The sequence below is a fragment of the Prionailurus bengalensis genome, chromosome A1 (assembly GCF_016509475.1).
Source record: "Prionailurus bengalensis isolate Pbe53 chromosome A1, Fcat_Pben_1.1_paternal_pri, whole genome shotgun sequence".
Taxonomy (NCBI): Eukaryota; Metazoa; Chordata; class Mammalia; order Carnivora; family Felidae; genus Prionailurus; species Prionailurus bengalensis.
In genome coordinates, this window is record NC_057343.1 from 106,201,495 (window position 1) to 106,219,983 (window position 18,489).

The window sequence follows — 18,489 nt, forward strand, 5'->3', positions numbered from 1 at the left end:
TACTGTGCCACAAATCCTGTCCGTGTTGAGACCTGGGTTTTACAGAATTGACCTGTGTCATGTTCAACGAGTTCTGCAACCCAGATGGTGCTGGCCAGCGGCTGCTTTCACTGAGATCTGCATTTTCTAGATGTCACAGGCCAAAGTTCTTCCATCCACAAATAATTAGTCTGTGAATATGAACTCATTTATGACGTAGAGGACAAGCAGAGGCAGCCTTTTATAACATGAAAGTGTAAATACCAGTTGTTCATTGTATTGTGTTAGATGACCTGAGGGTTAAGTTGAAAACAGAGATTAGTGCAGTTTCAGATAAAAACCCAGGTTACACCAAATTCAGAGGAGTGGTTCTGAACATGTAAAATCAACATAAATGACCAAGATGAAATTTTATATTACTTGTATTTCAGTCACTCAACAGGTAATTGTTGAGCTCTTGGTGACAGGCACTGGGTTTGTAACCATCACTGTCAGACAAGATCCTATTTTCTTGGAGCTGTGTTCAGATAATAGTGGCAATTATTTTTTGAAACATAACTGCTGGGCATGATAACATGCTTTTGACCTACATTATCAGATTTAATGCATCATAGTTGTTAGTTCCATGTATAATTTGTACGGATGAAGAGAGCGAAAATGAAACACACTAATTTTTTCAACAAATTTAAATGCTATGCAGGTTTTACTGATGAATCTTTAAGTTTCTGCAGTATGTCAGGATTGTCTTTATATACTTCTGTTTCATTTTGCTGAAATAATTGAAGACCTCCTCATTCTGTATATAGGTAAAACTAAATATTGGAAGTAATCCTAACATTTTTCACATGGATTCTAAGTGACAGAAAGTGCTTTCTGTATTAGTAAAATCAGATTATCATTGATTGTGCAATTTTTTGTTTAGTCTATTATGTAACTATTCATTCCTTTCATCACCAAGCAATGAGTTGTAACTTAGAAATAAGCTCCATAGTTCTTTCCTTTTATTGCTAATTTCTTTCAAATTACAGCTTTCCAGATCAGTGAAATGTTTGAAGAAGCTGTAAAAAGCAGTTCTATAACAGTTGTATTATGAGGTTTTATTAGACTTCAACATAACATTGTGTTTTCAGTTTAGTAAAAACATGACTTAACAAACCACAAGTGGCTCAAATGTGAATCTGGCAAGTAGTAGTAAATAATTTTTCATTTGGGTTTTCTCTTTGACTTACTTAGTGGCATTTCAATTTTGCCAGTCGTTAATGATTAAAAATACTTGAATGTCATTCTGAAATTGCCTACTGCAGAATTAGGGCTCTATGTCTTGACTCTTCAAGTTTAATATTTAAAGTGATCAGTTGCAGTGGTAATATAGCACTCAGTCCTAGTCAGAAGATTCCGTGTTGGGTCACACATCTTTCTCTACTTGACTTAATAATGACAACAGAATACAGCAAATTTGACCAGTGTTAACAGGCACACAAAGTATTGTGTATTGGTAAACCAGGGTATTAGAATGTATTTCCTAGAACAGTAACCAAAATGGATATTGGATCCTTTTGGGTCCATTATTGCCCCATTGTATTCTCAAAATCGTTCCTCAGAATGTTAACACAAGGTGGCTTTGGATAAACTGATTGGTCAGTATACAGAAGTAGGTGGTTTATTGCTGTAAAATTCTGGTGTATTTTCTAAACATATTAGATGACTTTTGAACAGTAAATGTTAAATAGTTTACTTTCTCATTCGTAGGTTTATGACTTTTTCGTTCTTTTGACCTTTTGATTTGTCTCTTCCTCAGTACATCAACAAAACCTTTACTTTATGAAATTTCCACAGATACAGTAGAGTATATAGATGATTCATATCATATATATTGATCATTTCATCCACGGTAAACAAAGGATGTTTGGTCACAAACTTCATTTTCGTCTGTTCGGTGGCTAACAGCTTTCTAGAGATTTTTATTAGTTAGAAATTTTGAACCTTTTTTTTTTGTTGTTTTTGAGTGTACTTGACCCACAATGTTACATAGTTCTAGATACACAACTTAGTGATTTGACAAGTTGTTACATTATAATATTTTCACAGGGGTAACTACCATCTGTGTCATTACATCGCTATTACAATATATTGAGTATTGTGCTGTGCCTTTTATTCCCATTCTGACTTACTCCTTCCATAATCGGAAGCTTGTATCTTCCTCTCCTCTTCACCCACTCTGCCCAATTCCCCATCTGCCTTCCCTCTGGCAACCATCAGTTTGTTACCAGTATTTATAGGTCTGAATTCTGCTTTTTGTTTGTTTATTCATCTGGAGTTTAGGTAGGGTTTTTTTGGGTTTTTTTTTTTTTTTTTTTTTGGTTATTTTAGATTCCACTTAGGAGTGTAATCATGGTTTTTTGTCTTTGTCAGTGTGACTTAGATCACATAGCGTAATCCTGCCTAGGTCCATGTATGTTGTCTCAAATGACACAATCTCATTCTTATTTATGGCTGTGTAATTTTCCATTATGTATACATACCACATTCTCCTTGTCCATTCATCTATTGATGGCCAGTTAGGTTCCTTCAATATTAATTCAATGTAATTCCTGTCAGAATCTAATGACATTTTTCACAGAAATGGGAAAAATTATCATGGAACCGTAAAAGACCCTGAAGAGTCCAACAGTCCTGAGAGAGAAAAAAGCTGGAGGCATCACATTTCCAGATTTCAAATTATATTTCAAAGCTGTAGTAATCAAAATGGTATTGTAGCGACATAAAAAGGTACATAGACCTGTGGAATAGAATTGAGAGCCCAGAAATAAACTTATACGTATAGAGTCATGTAGTATTTGACAAGGGAGCTAAGAATACTCAGTGCAAAAACAGTAGGCTCTTAAATGGGAACTGGATATTAACATGCAAAAGAAATTGGAACTGTATCTTAAATCACTCATAAAAATTAACTCAAAATGGATTTAGGACTTAAATTTAAGACCTAAAACCATGAAATTCCTAGAAGAAAGTATAGGGAAAAAGCCCCTTAACATTTGTCTTGGTAGTGATGTTTTGGATACAACAGGAAAAGCACAAGAACAAAAGCAAAAATCAACAAAATGACAAAAGCAAACATCAAACAAAAAGCAACAACTTCTGAACTGCACAAGAAACAATCAGCAAAATGAAAAGACAACCTACAGGATGGGAGAAAATATTTGCAAATCATGTATCTGATAAGGGGTTAATATCCAAAATAGAGAAAGAACTTACATAGTTCAATAGCAACAAACCAAACAATCTGATTTTAAAATGGGCAAGGCGCCCCAGTGGCTCATTGGTTAAGTGTCTGACTTCGGCTCAGGTCATGATCTTGCAGTTTGTGGTTTGAGCCCTGTGTAGGGCTCTGTGCTGACAGCTCAGAACCTGGGTTCTGTGTCTCCCTCTCTCTCTGACCCTCCCCCGCTCACTCTGTCTCTCCTAAAAATACATAAACATTAATAAAAACTAAAAATGGGCAAAGTACCTGAATAGACGTTTCTCCAAAGAAGACAACAAGTTCATGAAAAGGAGCTCAACATCACTAATAATCAGGGAAATGCAAATCAAAACCACAATGAACTATCACCTCACACCTGTTAGAATGGTTATTTTCAAAAAGATAAGAGACCGTAACTGCTGGTGAGGATGTAGAGAAAAGGGAACCCATTGCACTGTTGGCAGTGAAAATTGGTATGGCCACTGTGGAAAGCAGGATGGAGGTTCCTCAAAAAATAGAACTACCATATCATCCAGCAGTCCCACTTCCTTGATATTTATTCAGAGGAAGTGAAATTACTATTTGTTAGAGATGTTGCCATTCTTGTGTTCATTGCAGCATTATTAACAATAGCTAAGCCTTGGGAACAACCTAAGTGTTCATCAGTGAGTGAATGCATGAAAAAAACAACACACATTCTCACACACACAACGGAGTATTATCTAGCCTTAAAAGGAGACGTTGCCATTTGCAACAACATAGATGAACCTTGAGGGCATTATGCCAAGTGAAATAAGTTAGAAAAAGCAAATACTATATAATCTCACTCATATGTGGAATCTAAAAAAGCCAAACTCCTAGAAACAGATTGTAGAAAAGTTGCTACCAGGGGTTGATGAGCAAAGGAAGTGATGAGGAAGTTGGTCAGACTTAAAGTTACAAGCAGAGTAAGTTCTGAGGATCTAACATACCACATGCAGACTATAATCAGTATTGTGTACTCGAAAGTTCCTGAGAGTAGATCTTAAATGTTCTTACCATAAAACAACAGCACAAATGGAAATTCTGTGGGGTAAAGAATATATTAACCTTATGCTGGTAAACATTTTGCAATATGTATGTGTATCAGCACGTTACATTATGTGTCTTTTTAATGGTTTATTTTTTTGGAGAGAGTGTGAGCAGGGGAAGGGAGAGGGAGGGAATCCGCAGCACACACTGCACTATCTGCACAGAGCCTGACGTGGGCTCGATCCCACACACAACCTGTGAGATCATGACCTGAGCTGAAATCAAGACCGCGATGCTTAACTGACTGAGCCACCCAGGCGCCCCCATCACGTTGTGTATCTTATACAATGTTATATGTTATATCTCAGTAAATCTGGAAAATAATTAATTGACCCTACATGTGTCGGTCTGTTTCTGGACTCTCTCCTGGTACATTGTCTGCAGATTTGTCCTTAATCTAACACCATACTATCTTGGTACTGTGGTTTATAGTAATGCCTGAAGTTGGGTATTATATAGCTCCTTCTACTTTGCCCTTTTTCAAAATTGTCTTGGCTAGTTCTCTTGCCTTTCCTTATATATTTTAGAATTATCTTGTCAATTTTTGAGAACTGTCTTGCTGGAATTTAGATGAACTTGGGTTCAGTATAGAGTTCAGCTTGGGGAGAATTAACAACTGTTAGGGCTCTCATTTCATAAATATGCTTTATCTCTAGTTCTTAAAGTTTTAGTACACAGATTTTGAGGATATTTTTTAGTATTTCCTGGTTTTTGTGCTATTGTAAGATTTAGTTTCTTACTGTTTCTTGCTGGTATATGGAAATATGATGGATTTCTGTATATTTACCTTGTAATACTTTTGTAGTTGGGGTGTCCAGAGAAACAGAACCAATAAGGTGTGTTTGTGTCTGTGTCTAGAAAGACGTATTTGAAGGACTTGATTCACGTAATAATGGAGGCTGGGAAATCTAAGACCTGCAGGGTAGGTCAGCAGTCTGGAGACCCAGAGACAAGGTGTTCTCAGTTGATGTCTGAAGGCTGTCTCCTGCAGAACTCCCTCTTGCTACAGAGAGGTTTGTTTTTGTTCCATTCAGGCCTTCAGCTGATGGAATGAGACCCACCCACATTATGGTGGGCAAACTGCTTTATTTACATTCCACCAATTAAATGTAAATCTCCTCTAAAAACACCCTCACACAGGCTGCCTGGTAGCTCAGTTGGTTAAGCATCTCACTCTTGGTTTGGCTTAGGTCGTGATCTCAGAGTTGGTGAGGTCAAGCCCCGTATCTGGCTCCATGTTGACTGACTGGATCCTGCTTGGGATTCTCTCCCCCTCTCTGCCCCTCCCCGGCTCACACTGTCTTTCTGCCTCAAAATAAATAAACTTTAAAAACAATAATGAAATAAAAATACCCTCACAGAAACGTTCAGAGTATAATGTTTGCTCTCATGTCTGGGCACCAGGGCTAGGCAAGTTGATACATAAAATTAACCCATCACAGTGTCACCTTGTTAAATTAGCTTTTGTTTTAACTGAGTCCATTACCCTTCAAATTTTATATGGGATTGTTTTTCTACCTCATAGTTGAATTAGTTTGTATTTTACATCGAATTACTTTGAAGCTCCTCTTTGAAAGCAGTTCATTTTAATAGAAAACTTGGGTCAAAATTTGATTTTGTTCAGTCTTGTACCTGAGGCACTGAGGATGATCACTTGTTGACTGATACTTTAACATCATTTTGGACAATAAGATTTCTTGTGCAATTTTTATCCAGGGAAGAGCACTAGTTACAACAAAAGAAAGTGTAATAGTTCAGAAGAAATTAACTGGACTTGGACAGGTTTGTTGGTGTTTCTAAATATTAAAATACCTTTCACATTAATGAACAACATTTAGTCCTTGCTCGCAGGTAAAAAGAGTCATGCAGTGCTAAACTGAGCCATGTGTAGCTTTTATTTTCTTAGAGTTTGAGATGTAATGACAATACAGTACTGAAGAAGTTTAGATCTTACAGCATAATGAGTGGACTTACATGGTATTGTGAATTAGTTGCCACAATAAGTTTAGTTAACATCTATCATCTCGTACAGATAGAAGGGAAAAAGAAGAAAAACATGTTATTTCCCTTGTGATGAGAACTTTTAAGAGCCATGTGTGGTTTAAGAAATGTCTGTTTTGTGGCATAATTGGTAGTAAGACATCCAGAGTGCGTGTTCAAAAGATAGTTAAGTACTGCTCCTCCCTTCCTGCCTGTAGTTTTGTGGGGTTTTTTGTCTCTGTGTACTTTAGTTTTGAAGATTCTATATAATTTGTGTTGAATTCATTTGTTCTGAATGTTCATAATAGTTTCATAATAGCTGTATCTGGTAATTCCACTTTCTACAAAGATGGATTAGTAAATGTGGTCCTAGTCAAAAATTGCTCCTTACCATGCACATGCCCATGCACATGCACATTGGTTAATTATGGGTTTTTCATTTTTATGTTTCGTATCAGCAAAAGCTAAGGTAATCGTTGATTAATGCGTTACGACAAAAATTGGCAAGATACTTCACTGGGAAGTGAGGTATCAAATCCAATGACTCCTGTTTAAAAAAAGAAACAGGATAAGGTCGGTTTCTTGTAAAATGTTGGATACTTTGCAAAAACCTTTGTTACCCGTTTATCATTCATGAAATTTTTTATTTCAGGTAAAAGCCGAGGAAAAGATTTTTAGTGTTTTGCCTCAGTTTAAAGTACAATTGTAATAGAGTTTTGTTTTTTTCCATGGAGTTTTAAATTAATTCTTAATAGTAATAGGCAGTCTTTTAGTGTTGATTTTACTTGTGGGACGAAATAGCAGATCACTTTGGTCTTTTCATTGCTTTACCAGTCACCTATTATACTCACTGACCTCTCTGAATCTCTGTGTACTCCTGTAAAATGAGGGGTTTGGCTTAATGACCTGTGAGTTGCCTTATAGTACTAGGATTCCGTGAGCTTACACTTCAGCAACCACAGAAGTGAATGGAGAGGAGGGAGGGTGCTAGGTGGTGATGAAAAATTTGGGTCACCAGTCTGTCCCTTCATTTTGCAGGTGTCCCGTGCTCATCCTGAATTAGGGTTGGGTTCTTTGTTTTTTACGGAAAGATGTATAGATGAATGTAAGTGCCTTTTAAAAACAACTTTAACACATGGTTCATCTTAAAGGTAACTTTTGACTCCTTTTGTTGTAATCAGTGAGCTGATGAACTTGCTTGGGATCCATTTAATCTTCTCTCGAAGTCTAACATGCGTGAAGATTTTTTGCTATATCATTTTGACTAGGGTATACTTTTTAAGTTTTAAAATGATAATTGTTGAAAGTAGATTTACAATTTATTAGAACAATATTATTGAAGTAAAATTCACACATAGTGAAATGTAGATTTTAGGTTTACAGTTCTGTGAGTTTTGGTAAGTATATAAACCTAGCTCAATCAGAATACAAAGTATTTTTATCATACTGGAAACTTCCTTTATAATCATTCCCTCACCTCTAGCCCAGGGTGGGCTTTTCTTACCTAAAAGGTACTCTTTTTGTGTCATACCTCAATATAATATTTTTAGAATTCATCCATGTCGTTCTATATGTTAGTAGTTTGCTGTAGTGTAGTATTTTACTACATACATTTTACTGTATATTACTCTGTTTTATGACTGTACATTTGTAGTAACAATAATTTGTTTATTTAGTTCCTATTGTTGGACATTTGGGTTATTTTTAGTGTGAGGCTATTATGAATAAGCTTGACAAGAATATTCTTAGACAAGTCTGTGTCGATGTCTATGTTTTTATTCATGTTGGGAGATTATGAGTGGATTTGTTGATTCATGGGGTATTTGTATGTCTTATTTCTAAGAAATTGCCAAATAGTTTTCCAAAGTGGTTTTACCATTTTATACTACCATGAATATATGAGACTTAAGTTTTCCATGTTACTGCCAACACTTGTTACGTATTTTTAATTATAGCTATTCTTGTAGATAATTAATTATGGTAAGCATCTTTTCATGTGCTTATGACCACTTGTATATCTTCTTTTGTAATGTATTCAAATCTTTTGCCAATATTTAAATTGTGTTATCTTTTTTTATTTGTAGGAGTTTGTAAATATATTCTGAATACAAGTGATTTGTCTAACATCTGTATTATGGGTTTCCCCCCCCAGTTTTGTTTTTTTTTTTTAATTTTTTTTTTTCAATGTTTATTTATTTTTGGGACAGAGAGAGACAGAGCATGAACAGGGGAGGGGCAGAGAGAGAGAGGGAGACACAGAATCGGAAACAGGCTCCAGGCTCTGAGCCATCAGCCCAGAGCCTGACGCGGGGCTCGAACTCACGGACCGCGAGATCATGACCTGGTTGAAGTCGGACGCTTAACCGACTGCGCCACCCAGGCGCCCCTCCCCCCCCCAGTTTTTGACTTGCCTCTACATTTTTATAATTTTTTTAATGCTATGTTTCAGAGTGTAGAAGTTTACTATTTTGATGAAATCCAGATTCTTGTGTTTTCGTGTACAGCTTTTATCTACTGGCCTGAAATCTTTGGCTTATCCCAAGGTCTTAAAGATATTCTTCTTTGTTTTATTTAGAATCTTTATAGTAGCTTAGGTTTTGACTATTAGTAGTATCAAAGGAATTTTTTAATAGTGCGACAGAGGTTGTGGTTTTCTCCTCTTGCTACCCCACTGTGTACGTATCCACTTGTTCCTGCACCATTTTTTGAAACGACCTATCTTTCCTCTGTTGAATTAATTTTTGTGCCATTGTTGAAAAACGTATTGTGTTTTTGTCTAGACTATATGCTATTTCAGTGATAAGTTTTGTTTCTCCTATTATGCTAGTTAGTATTGATTGCTTAGCTTTATAATTTCAGAGACTTCCAAATTTGGTTTTCTTTTTTAAGATTGTTTTGGCTCTTTTAGGTCGTTTGCATTTTTACATAAATTTTTGAATTAGGTGTTTTCTGCTAAATAGTAAAAAAATAAAATAAAATAAAATCTTAGTGGGGCTTTGGGATTTCAGCCTTAAAAATATTTTGGGGGGTGCCTGGGTGGCTCGTTTGGTTAAGCATCTGACTCTTGGGTTTGGCTCAAGTCATGATCTCATACTCTGTGACCTCGTTGTTTGTGACACCCAAACCTTCATCCGGCTCTGCACTGACATCACAGAGCCTACTTGGGATTTTCTTTCTGCCCCTCTCTGTATGCCTTTCTCACTCTCTCTCTCAAAATAAACTTAAAAATCATTAAAAAAAAAATCTTTTTGGAGGACATCTGGGTGGCTCAGCCGGTTAAGTGTCCGATTTCGGCTTAGGTCATGATCTCGCGATTTGTGAGTTCAAGCCCTGCGTCGGGCTCTGTGCTGACAGCTCAGAGCCTGGAACCTGCTTCAGATTCTGTGTCTCTCAATCTCTCAGCCTCTCCCCTGCTCATGCTCTGTGTCTTTCCCTCAATAATAAATAAACATTAAAATTTTTTTTAAATTTTTTTGGGAAGAATGGTTATGTTAACAGTATTGAATCTTACAGTTGATGAAAATGGTATATCCATATATTTAGATCTGTTGTTTCTGATAGCATTGTTTTGTATTTTTCTGTATAGATGTCTCGCATATACATTATTAACTTTGCCCTTACATGTTTCATGTCCTTTGTGTCAAATGGTATTTGTAAATTTTATTTTCCATTTTTCTTGTTTCTTATACATAGAAATAAAATAGACTTGTTGTATTTTAGTCCCAGTAGTCTGTGATCTGGCTAAACATAAACAGACGTATCATCAGTTAATAGACATGGCTTACACTTTGTCTTAACAATTTTTAGGATTTTTTTCTTTCTTTTGTTGAATTAGCTAGGAGTTCCACTACAGTGTTTAATTGAAGTCGTGAGAATAGATATCATTACCTTGTTCTCAGTCTTAAATGGAATGAGTGCAGTATATCACAACTAAGAAGTTGTTAGTGGGGTTTTTGAAGATGTCGTTTGTCAGATTGAGGAAGTTCTATTTCTAAATTGCTGAGAATATTTGTTCATGGTTGGATATTGAATTTTGCCATGTATTTCCTACATCTTCTGAAATGGTTATATGGTTTTCTTCCATTATTCTATTACTATCACAAATTATATAGTTTTTTGAATCTCTCTCTTTTTTTTTTTTTTTTTCTTGAAAGAGTGCGAGCGGGGGAGAGGCAGAGGGAGACAGAAGGAGAATCTTAAGCAGGCTCCATACTTAGAATGGAGCCCCGCATACAGCTCAATCTCATGACTGTGAGACTATGACCTGAGCCACAATAAGGAGTTGGAGACTCAACCTATTGAGCCGCCCAGGCACCCCAGAATGTGTAATTTTTAACAAAGCAAATTTAAATTGAAGATAAATACGTACTTTATGCCAATTAGTAAAATACCAGGCTGAGAGTAGTAGGTCTTTAATACTATCTTTTGATGCTAATGAAAACAAAAAAAAAGGAAAACAGCTTTTAAAACTGGTTTCCTCTAGGAAGCAAGAGTGGAAGTGAAAGAAACGGGGCAGAGAACATTTACATCAGGAGTAAAAGTGTAAGGAGAACAGCAGCTGCTCTTTTGTTTTCTATTATCCATTTGCTCTTCTTAGATTCTTGGAAAAAATACAAATCTTTTAAAAATTAACAAAACCGGTATGAAACTTTAAGGTTTACACATCTTAATTTGTAAAAGATAAAATACAGTTCTGGAATGTCAGAATTTGCCTACCTTTATTCATCATTCCTGAGGTGAATTTCCCCCTCTCATTGTTCCCGCATATTGAATGCACCTGAAGATACATATTTTTTCTTCTTTGTAATAGAAAGACTTGAAATCATAACTATAAAGCATATGATGGATGAATTCTTTGCTTTTACAGGTCCTGTTGGTTATGTTTCTCATTTTAAAATTTATATTGTCAGCTGTTGAAACCCATGAGTCATTGTTGATTTCAGTTAACTTTTCATGGTGACTTAATTTTCTCATTTATGAAATCAGGATAAATAATATGTAATTCATTGTTGGTATTGGCATTAAACAAAAATAGTTTAAATCAATTTTGAGAACATATGTTAAATATAGGCTTGATAATTAGAGTATTCTAGGAATTTTCCTGTGATTAATTAGATTATGATTTAGTCTTACACTAAGATCTTTATTTGATATAAAAAACTGTCCTTATATAAGTCTATTAGAACTTTTTAGTATTCAAAAATATTTCTGGGAGATTTTTAAGTAATTTCATCTGATTAAAAACCATAAAACCAGGAGCACCTGGGTGGCTCAGTCAGGTAAGCATACAACTTTGGCTCAGGTCATGATTTCACAGTTCACGGGTTCGAGGCCCATGTCCGGCTCTGTGCTAACAGCTCAGAGCTTGGAGCCTGCTTCAGATTCTGTGTCTCTGTCTCTCTCTACCCCTCCCCTGCTTGCTCTCTGTCTCTCTCAAAAATAAACATTTTAAAAAATTAAAAAATAAACATGAGTTAAAAAAAATACATAAGACCAATCAATACATAGGATTAGGTTGTTGTTGTTTTTTTCCCCAAGATTTCCAAGGTGGTGAAAATGATTAATTGGTAAAATAAGTAACTAAGGAAGTTTGGGGTGGATGGATTTAAAGTGTAGAATATTTTTTGGGGCGCCTGGGTGGCGCAGTCGGTTAAGTGTCCGACTTCAGCCAGGTCACGATCTCGCGGTCCGTGAGTTCGAGCCCCGCGTCAGGCTCTGGGCTGATGGCTCAGAGCCTGGACCTGCTTCCGATTCTGTGTCTCCCTCTCTCTCTGCCCCTCTCCCGTTCATGCTCTGTCTCTCTCTGTCCCAAAAATAAATAAACGTTGAAAAAAAAAAAATTAAAAAAAAATAAAATAAAAAAAAAAATAAAGTGTAGAATATTTTTTTTGAGAGAATTGATAGAATTAACTATAAGACCTATTATAGGTATGTCCAAAATGAAGTTTGTGTATTTAGTACTTTATTAAACGATAGGATTTTTTTTTTGTATTTGTCTTCATTATACTAGAAGAATAGGAGAAATGTTCAACTATTAAAAGGCATTTCATTATATGGTCTTATGAACTAAACAGTTCATTAGTATCTAAGAGAAAATGTATATAACTTCATGTAACTTCATTATTATTAAAACTAAGTTTGATAATTACCTAGAGGCCATAAATAAATTAGAATTTTAGAAGAATTCTTAGAGCTAAGCATTAGATTGACTCAAAATCATAATACTGGTTAATATTTAGGTTAGAAAAACACTTGATTCATGATAGTTCATTTAATGTCCTTGTTGACTATTGCATTTAGGCTGGATTTATTAAAATATAAACTGTATCTATTTAGGAGACCACCATATGCTTCTTTGCAGTTTCTTGTGAAATTTTCTTATGAAGTTTGCTTAGTCTTAATATTCACATTACCAACAAATTCCCATATTAATTTAAGTAACTGAAATAATCTCAACTGTGATTTTGAAAGTTACATTAACATTAAAAGCACTACTTAGAAAACCATCGGGAGATGATCTTGGTATCTGTGAATCTGAGCAGAAGGCTGTTGCCCGTTTTAGTCTAAGCTTTAGAAGAGAAAATAAGGATTTAAATAGCTGGATGATTTTATATTTGATACAGGCAGAATTCTCTGGATGTTGAGAACTGTTAATGAATGAAGTGGGTTGTTAAGAATTCTTTTGTTTCTTCCTGAAAATATGCTCACCCACTTGCTCGTTAATTTAACTGCTGTGCTTACGGGAGGCATGTGCTTTCTGAATTCTTGTGAAATTAAAAGGATTGTTTGACATTTAAAATCCTAACTTTACTACTTTTTTTGTTCTTTCTTTTAGGAGGAGCGTATTATTTAATATCTAGAAGTCTAGGGCCAGAATTTGGTGGCGCAATTGGCCTCATCTTCGCTTTTGCCAATGCTGTTGCAGTTGCTATGTATGTGGTTGGATTTGCAGAAACTGTGGTGGAGCTGCTTAAGGTAATTTCCCCTTTTAGATGTTGGTTTCCCAAATGTTTATTGAGGGGGTTATGTACCACTCCCCATGTTAGATGCTAGGAAAGCTGTCCTGGACGCAAAATACGTCCTTCAAGAAGTTTAGTGTGGAAGATAGACAAAGAAAATAATGACGATACGATGTCACAAGTGGGTAGTTGTAGGAGACCTTGGCAACACAAAGGGTAATCACTTAACCTATGTCCATGAAAGGGGGTAGCACAGGAGTGTAAGGAAGAGTTTTCCAGAGATGGGAGTCTAGGTGTTAGCAGGCAGGTCAGAGGAATGGGGCATCGTATGAAGGGAATAGGGAAGAAAAGGAAACAAAGGCCTGGAAGAGTATGGTTTGTTGAAAAAACAAAACAAAACAAAAACCCTGTAAATATTTCTTTATGACTAGAGCACAAAGATTTAAAACTAAAGAGAGGAAAAAAAGGGTCAAATCAGGAAAGGTGTTGTTTGCTGTTAAATTGTGGTCTTAATCTTGATCAGAGTTAGGGGCTGGGATGTGATCAGATTGGTGCCTAAAGAAACCCCTGGCCCTCGAGTAGAGAATGGATCTGAGGGATCACAGGTGGAGAGGGAGACCATTTAGAAGATTGCAGCTATCCTGGGAGAGGGATGCTGGCATACGTTCAAACAGTGACCAGTGAGGCTGGAGAAGTGTAGTGAACTGGAAAGATTTTTTTAAATGTTGAATGAGTGGACTTGATGATTATTGGGCTTATGGGAAATTAGAGAAAGAGAAAGGATTTTCAGGTTTATATACAGATTTCTCAGTCGGTGATTCAAATGGAGGATAATGGCCTTCACTTCGAAATAGCAACACAAGGCAGTTTAATTTGGGATGTCTAATTTGAGGAACCTGAGTTACATCCCAGTAGAGCTGGCCAGGAAGTAGTTGATAATACTGCTCTGGAGTTTAGGAGAGCATTTGTTTAAAAAAGGCATTGGGATGTGTGTAGTTAAAGCAGTCCAAGCGAAATAGGATTTGGCATATTTAAATGAGAAGAACCTTGAGAGATACCTGTAGTTGTTCATGTTAGGTTAGGCTGTAACTCTATGCAGTACAGTAGGAAGTGTAAAATCTGAGGAGGACTGAGACTTACATTGGCATTGACCTTCTTTGTATAGGCCAAAGGGATGGAGAAAAGCAAGGGCTATAAGAAAGCAAGCAATGTAACTATTATGAATTCCTGTTTTTACATTATTTAATTTGTTAGCCTGTTTTTAATGTCATTGAAATTAAACCACAAACATTTTTACTTGTAGAGTGGAAAGAGTGTGATTTTGGCCAAAAATGTATTCATTTCTTAGACAGTATAAAAGACCATTTTCAAAAGCATGACTTGGCTAATCACAGTGAATACAAAATATATTTCTTGAAAAAATCCTGTTGGTACTGCTTTGACATACTATGATTTTTATTTGCTTGTTACCAATTTCATTTTTGATTTATGGAATCTGTATTAAATACAGCATTATTAATTTGATCATATTTTTGATATCTTGAGATAATTGTATGATACCTCAATAGTACATAGTTATTTATTCCTTTTCCTTAGGCCTCCCTATTCATTCCATAGTCATTTATCTAACTTTTTCATGTAAGGTGTTGTCATGTCTCTGAAATGTTTCAAAAAAGAATTAAATAGTTTACTTCAGTAACTAATATTGTACATTACATTTATAATTCTCTTCTTCTAGGAACATTCCATACTTATGATAGATGAAATCAATGATATCCGAATTATTGGAGCCATTACAGTGGTGATCCTTCTAGGTATCTCGGTAGCTGGAATGGAGTGGGAAGCAAAAGTAAGCAATGACATCATTGGAATATCTGTACATATTTATTAGGTCAACTTTTAGAACTTATTAGGGACCACTGTTAAGTGTGGTAATATACTTAGATTTTGAAGATTCCTTAAGTGGCCATTTTCAGGGAAATTTATGTATCAGGTTATCTTCTATCTGACAAGGTAAGGAATATTTGGAGATAACAGTCATTTCAGCATCCACTTAAACCCAGTACTTTCTAACTTTTGACTTCCTACCTTCCATCCCTTCCCCTAATCTTAATTTACATTCTTTAGAATCACTCTGGTCAGTATGTTAGGAGCCCAAATTAAACTCTTGGCTTTGTAATTTATTTAAAAGTTCAACTTCGAAAATTAACACAGGGGCAATAAACTTCAAACTAGTGCCCATAGAGATCAGAAAACTTAATCTTGTTCCTTGCGATTGAACTCTCAGAAATCCCAACTACCTAAGCCAGGGGCACTGTTACTGGGAAGAATTGGTGAAGTCACATGTTAACATGTAGGCAGGGCATCTGGAATTATTTCTGTACCTTTGAGAAAATATTCCTCAGCACAACTCTATTTTCCTGACTGATGCACATCCACACAGATGCTGCTGAGGATCTCTAAGTCCTTTTAGGTTTCTTCTTGTTTCCTTTTTTAAGTCATGTAAGATCACACATCTGTGCTATATATGAGCCATGATAATGTTTACCAGATCAAAAATTAGGAAAACTGTAAAGAATAAGGGTTATTTTCTTAAATCATTAGTATAAAATTAAATCATTTACTTACACATTTAACCAGTTGACTTTACTGAAAATAATAGAATTTCATACTACCTGGGACATGATTCTCATTCAAGCAGTTTTTCTTACCACAGATGACACAGGTTTTCTGGAGTATCTGCTCCACTTTATTGGGAGGTTAAGATTGGAGGAGGAAAGGTGAGGGTAGGGGGCAAAATAGTAAACAGAGTCAAATGTATAAAATTGCAGTTCTAAAATAAATGTCATAGGGATGTCATGTACTGCATGGTGACTATAGTTAACTCTACTGCATATTTGAAAGTTGCTTTTTTAAGAGAGTATATCTTAAAAGTTCTCATCACAGGAAAAGACAAATTTTTAACTCTGGTCAAGGATATTAACTAGACTTATTCTGGTCATTTCACAATTTATGTATATAAATACTGAATCATTGCATGGTACCCAGGAAACTAAAACGTTGTTACACGTCAGTTACACCTCACAAAAACAAAACAGAAAGAGTGCAGGAGGAGGGGTCGTTCTCATAGATTGTTCCCCCAGACCCATTGCTACTTAGATCCTCCTCCTGGATATTGTCTTCTTTCTGTACTTTTTCTTCGTCTTTTCCTACAGGTGTCACACATTCAGCATTGTCTTTGAACTTGGTGTAAAACTTGTGTTTGTAACAGATGTGTTCCCCACGTCAACATTGTACTTAAGGTGGAGGGGGCAGTAAATAACCACAAAGGATGAAAAGCCTACAGATTGTGGAATTTATAGTGCTTTATGATTTACTGGAGGGCATGCACATCTTTAATTTCAGAAATACATGGGCTGGTTCTACGTTTGCTATCCATTTTCTTCCGAGCATATTGAACATTTTTGGATAGTTATTCAAAGATTTTTCATTTAATAAAAGTTTATTGAGGGGCGCCTGGGTGGCCCATTTGGTTAAGTGTCTGACTTCAGCTCAGGTCATGGTCTCACAGTTTGTGAGTTCGAGTCCCACGTTGGGCTCTGTGCTGACAGCCTGGAGCCTGCTTCGGATTCCGTGTCTCCTCTCCCTGCCCCTCTCCTGCTCACACTCTCACACTGTCTCAAAAATAAACGTTTAAAAAAATTAAAAATAAAAATTATTTTTTGAGCACTTGCTTTGTGCTTAGTACTGTTTGAAGCTCTGGGAAAACAAGACAGAAATCCTTTCCCTCATGCAAGTTATATGGTAGTGAAAGTGAATCAGTGTATAGACATGAGAGATTTGATTTTGATTTTTAATATTTGAAATTTCTAGGCTCAGATTGTTCTTTTGGTGATTCTACTTCTTGCTATTGCTGATTTCGTCATAGGAACATTCATCCCATTGGACAGCAAGAAGCCCAAAGGTTTCTTTGGTTATAAATGTAAGTAAAAAAAAAAAAAAATTTTAAAGGTGCTTATTATAACATTCCGTTAGTAAACAAGATGAGTATATTTTAGGTTCTTTGTAATAGAATTGATTTTAGTATAGTTACTCCAATTTAGTATTGTCTCCTTTATGTATATTACAGAGTAAAATACCACTTTTATTTAACCCTTTGGTTTTTCATTATTAGCAACAAAAGGTAATAGAATGTAGAAAAATCAGTGCTACTGAGGAAAGGTGCTTTTGTTCTTTATAATTTAGGGAGTTTGTAACTGAAGTGGTAACTTGTGTTTTCGCATGGCTTTTTCATTCTTCACAACCCAAAGTGCCTAAACCTGTGAAAGAAACATTCATTTCTTGGTGTAATTGCAACTTGAGTTTTTCTACAGTCGTCATTAGAATTTGTGAGACTTTTCCACAGTTTTCACCTCTGTAACCCTTTTCATTCTGCATCTGATTGATGAAATTGTCATTTGTTATTCCCCAAAGTGTCTCTCTGTACTGCCCCCTCCACCCCAACTCCCCACCTACTGGATCAACCCATCCATCCTGTCTCCACAGGGTAAAATGGAGCAGGAAACAATTGTTGCGTCAGCGTCATAGAGGCTCACCACTTAGGGTAATAAATAGACTTGTCTTCAGTTCATCAAAATTCCTGGTTTTGCAGCCCTAGAGGAACAGACGTAGCTTTTATACTGCAGAATTGCTGCTCACACAGATCTGTGAAAAGATATAGAATGTACATCAATGCATTTCTTCCTTCACGAAGTCTTACTGGGAACAAAAATCAGCTGACCCAAATTGTGCAACCTAGACCCCTAGTTGGTCTACACCCTGGTGTAAACTCACTGATAACATACAGACCTTAGAACATTTGTGAGTAGCACTGGTTTGGCTTATATCAGACACTGACTTAGTTGGCCTGGGTGGTTTTCTGATAGGAATTGTTCCAAGGATTTTACCTGAGCCAGTGATGCTTTTTCATTTTTCACAACCCATTATTTGTGCCTTCTGGTCCTGGGTTGATAGTGTGATAATATGTTTTTATGAGTGGTATTCATGCCTGATTCTAAGCTGGGCTTTAAATTCTTTATCTTGGGGCGCCTGGGTGGCGCAGTTGGTTAAGCATCCGACTTCAGCCAGGTCACGATCTCGCGGTCCGTGAGTTCGAGCCCCGCGTCAGGCTCTGGGCTGATGGCTCGGAGCCTGGAGCCTGTTTCCGATGCTGTGTCTCCCTCTCTCTCTGCCCCTCCCCCGTTCATGCTCTGTTTCTCT

At 36.2% G+C, this 18,489-nt stretch overlaps 1 protein-coding gene across 2 annotated transcripts in view; it reads left to right on the plus strand.

Moving 5' to 3' along the window:
- Nucleotides 1-18,489, plus strand: part of SLC12A2 (solute carrier family 12 member 2) — a 107,530-nt gene that overhangs the window by 34,190 nt on the left and 54,851 nt on the right. For both annotated transcript variants that reach the window (XM_043586844.1, XM_043586853.1), the window contains exons 5-7: nt 13,107-13,246; nt 14,969-15,079; nt 17,104-17,212. In XM_043586844.1, coding sequence (XP_043442779.1) covers nt 13,107-13,246; nt 14,969-15,079; nt 17,104-17,212 — 360 coding nt within the window. The remainder of the gene's footprint in view (nt 1-13,106; nt 13,247-14,968; nt 15,080-17,103; nt 17,213-18,489) is intronic.